The sequence below is a fragment of the Eurypyga helias genome, unplaced genomic scaffold (genome assembly GCF_000690775.1).
Source record: "Eurypyga helias isolate BGI_N326 unplaced genomic scaffold, ASM69077v1 scaffold5796, whole genome shotgun sequence".
In the NCBI taxonomy this organism is placed as follows: Eukaryota; Metazoa; Chordata; class Aves; order Eurypygiformes; family Eurypygidae; genus Eurypyga; species Eurypyga helias.
The window spans coordinates 17,185-21,277 of NW_010258422.1; the positions used below are offsets into that span (position 1 = coordinate 17,185).

Genomic DNA, 4,093 nt, shown 5'->3' on the forward strand with positions numbered 1-4,093 from the left:
ATTAAAACACATGATTGGATCTTTGTAAGTATATTTAAAGCTAGTAAACAAGCTGTTAGCTGTCATGGAGTGGAATCAAAAATAAGTGGGAGGAGGAACATTTGTAGGGGGTTTGGTTTTTGAGTCTTTCTTTAAGCTGTTGGAGTCTTCTGTTCTAGTCTGCTTCTGACACTAGTTAAACACTACTAAAAGCTAGAATTGGCTTAAAGCAAAAGCATCTGGTGAAGAGTAAGACCTAAAATGACTTTCCTTCCAAAGTGGTTAACTTTTCTAAAAGGCAAAGAGGTGGCTACTGCTAATGCTGTAATTGCAATATTGACTATTGGTGGGCAGCAACTTTTCTCTTTTTTTACATTCAGCTGTCCCTGTCATATTGGGCAGAACCTTATCTATGGGCTGGCTTTCCTAGGAGTTCCTGCACTGATTCTTCTGGTTCTTGGTTATGCCCTGAATAACCAGACTTGGAGGCTGGTTACAGGCAAAAGGTCTCCTCTTCAGGAACAGACTACAACAAACCGGTTACTGCAATGCAAACTGATCTGCTTTGTCTTGTGCAGCATCACTGGGAGGGCACTGGTTGCTCCAGTAACGTGGCTAGCAGTCACTCTGATAAATGGCTCATACTACGTCTGTGCCATGAGTGAGTATGTCTCTGTGGATTATTATGGAACTGATCTTAATGTTACTGCTAGTGAACACAGAAAGGTATTGGCTGCATTTCCATGCAGTCAGTTGGTTCCTCCAGAGCTGTCCCGGGCAAGAGATGAAGTGATTCTCCTACTCCGATACCAGTCACAAGTGAGTAATTCATGTTGCTTCTGTTGCCTGTGGATCTGATTATAAGACCTAGAGTTTATTCAGAGTCAAAGTGTTAGGATAAACCAGGACCAATATCTTCTGCCTTGAGTGTCAAATATGTGTTTTGAAGCCTGCTTTAAGTGGAAATGAACTTTAGGTATACAAATTACTACATCTGGTTGTCATGTTTGTTACCTGTTACTAGATGATATGTTCTTCCTTGTATAGTATCTTGAGAACTACTATCATAGAATCACAGAATGGTTTGGGTTGGAAGGGACCTTAAAGACCATCTAGTCCCACCCCCCTGCCATGGGCAGGGACACCCTCCACTAGACCAGGCTGCTCAAAGCCTCATCCAGCCTGACCTTGGATGCTTCCAGGGATGGGGCATCCACAGCTTCTCTAGGCAACCTGTTCCAGTGCCTCACCACCCTCTCCAGGAAGAACTTCTTCCTGATATCCAACCTAAACCTCTCCTCTTTTAATATAAACCCGTTAGCCCTTGTCCTTGTCCCAGCTTCCTTGTAGGACTCCCTATATATTTTATCTTTGTGGATTTTACCTATACATCTAATCAATGTTATCTTTATCTATTTTATCTTTATCTTACCATCAAGTAAAAGAAATTGAAGTTCTAGAGCCAGAGAGGGTATGAAGTTTCTTCATTCAAGCATAAGAAACCTGTGCCCAGGCTGCAAGAGCTCCACACGAACTGAAGTGAAATCTTTTGTTTAGAGCAGACTCAATTCTAAAAGCATACATACTGGGTAAATAATATGGGAATAATAAGTTGTCACTTCAACTTCAACTCACTTCAATTAGCTATAAGCTAATACAGACTAGGAAATAGGTGGCTTCTCACAATAACAGCTGTGGAGTCAAAGTCTTTAATAAATTATACAACAGAACTTCCTTAAACTTGACAGAAAGAAGCAACTTTACTACACAGCTACCTGCAGTAGGCAGGGACTGGGTTTGATGGCCACGGACCCCTACAAGGCTTACACCTTGTTAACCTTATTCAGGAAAAGCAAGTCAAGAATGTCATATGGATTTTCTGTTGCTCAGAAGTTACCCTTGTGAGTATTTCCAGCTGTAACAGCTTTAGGTTTTCTTTTTCTTTGTCAGGTGGCTGGCTGGCTTCTCATTGCTGTGGTAGTCATCACAGTCTTCCTGTCTTACTGCCTGGCGAGCTGTTTCTCCCCACTCAGCTTTCTGCATTTCAGATACTGGAGCAGCTATGTCCATAACGAGCAAGAGCTCTTCGATGAAGCGACAGACCAGCACTCCAGGCTCTATGCCATGCAGCACATAAGGAAGTTCTTTGGCTTTGTCCCAGGGAGTGAAAATGTGAAGGAAATCCGTATCCCGTCCCTCAGAGAGTGGCAAGCCATTTCTGGACTGGCCTTTCTAAAACAAATGGATGAGGAGCACTATGACTACAGCCTCCTCCATGACTGGGCGCTCAAGGAGCCTGTAGATGGAAAATACCTGAAGACTGATGAAGACCCTGTGATCAGAACAGAGCTCTGAGGGTACAGGCCCCCACCAACACCTCGCAGAAAACCAGGAATGTGTCTAGCTCCACACAGACCTGAGCCGCTCTGGAACTTTCCACTGCCTTACGGCAAGTACCTCTTGTGAATGCAGTCCTTCAGCATGTGCTGACAGACGCCTCTCCTGATGGCATCTGTCTCCTGCGGGATGTGACGGCCCACATCTAGATCAGGGTGGGCTGTTTCTAACTGCAGCGCTCTGCTTTCTAATACTTGTGCTAATAGGATGAGTATGTACTGGGAGAGGAAGTTATTCCCAAATGCTTTTTCTTTCCACTAAAAAAAATAAAAATTCTTTTCATTAAAAAAAATAATGAAAATTTAATAGCTAGACTTAGACCGGATCTTGTAAGTTGGTCTGTTCTGTATAGAACAAATGCAGATACCCAGCTTTGTCTTAGTGACCCCAGGCAGAAATGCCTTATTTCTCCTCTTCCACATCGTTCTTGTATCATGTGAATAAAATATACTGCCCTAACAACAGCCTAAGTCTGGGGCTACAGAAGAAACATATGGGGAAACTTAAGCAACAAAGGTTGAGACTAGGGATGAGCAAGTTTTCGGTTCTGGTAAGGAGATAAAATCCCCACTGAGAGGCGCAGGAGAGAGGGGTGCAACATATAGCAGCTTTACAAACAATCACTTTATGGGTGGAAAATGGAGCTCAAATGCCTTTTGGCTGAAAGCAAGAGCAAGCTCAGTCTCCTATTCCTTTTAGATAGACTTCAGAGTCTCAGGTGTTTGCGTGCTTGTCTACTGTACAAAGAGCAAATCAGGATGGGAAACAAATGTGCTGAGCAGTAATGTTTACTTTGCTTGTAAAAAAAATGTACAATTTAGTCATTCTCCTGTGCCCATAAGCATTCCTGTGATTTAAAACTACTGAATGTAGTGAAAGAAGGCTCAATTATGTGTTTGTGTGAATTCGGTGTGATATGATAAGATGTTACTGCCACTCATCTCCTCTCTAAGTCCCTGTGTGGACACCTCTAACTCTAAGGGAAGGGGGCAGGGAAAGCACACCGGAGGTTTTTCCAATGCTTCTCATATTGCCTTGCCATGTACACAAGTACATGTGTGTGCTATGAAGCCACACGCTAGATTATAGGATGCTATCTGCTGTTAATGAATGACCTCAGATGATTGAAGTGGAAAAATACAATTGTTTTGTTGAAATGCAGAAGACAGAAGTAACCTAAATGTCAGATCTTAGCAAATGTCTTTGGTCTTGAAGATTTAAACTTCAAACCAAAACCAAGCACTTTACAAATGCAAATGAAGTATGTGCTGAATAACTGGAGAAGGATGTGTATTATATGTCACTAAACAAGTTCATACAAATTCCCACATACGTGTTTCACCTGAAACCTAAACTTGCAGGCATGTGGTGGGTTGACCCTGGCTGGAGGCCAGGTGCCCACCTAAGCTGCTCTATTGCTCCCCTCCTCAGCTGGGCAGGGGAAGGAAGTGTAATGATATAATGAGGTGGTCAGAGATCGAGACAAGGACAGAGAGAGATTGCTCACGAACTATTGCAACAGGCAAAACAGACTCAACCTGGGGAAAATGCTTTATTACCGATCAAGTTGGAGTAGGATAGTAAGAAATAAACAGAAATCTTAAAAATACCTTCTTTCCAGGTGCAGCTTCATTCCCAATTTCTCTGCCTCCTTCCCCCTTGAGTGGCACAGGAGGACAAGGAATGGGGTTGTGGTAGTTCATCACACATTGTCTCT

At 42.9% G+C, this 4,093-nt stretch overlaps 1 protein-coding gene across 1 annotated transcript; it reads left to right on the top strand.

Moving 5' to 3' along the window:
• The first annotated feature begins 240 nt into the window (after positions 1 to 240).
• On the top strand, positions 241 to 2,334 carry FAM26D (family with sequence similarity 26, member D). The gene is made up of 2 exons (XM_010154309.1): positions 241 to 798; positions 1,930 to 2,334. Exons 1-2 carry the CDS (start codon positions 241 to 243, stop codon positions 2,332 to 2,334), a joined length of 963 nt encoding a protein of 320 aa, XP_010152611.1.
• The last annotated feature ends 1,759 nt before the right edge of the window (positions 2,335 to 4,093 follow it).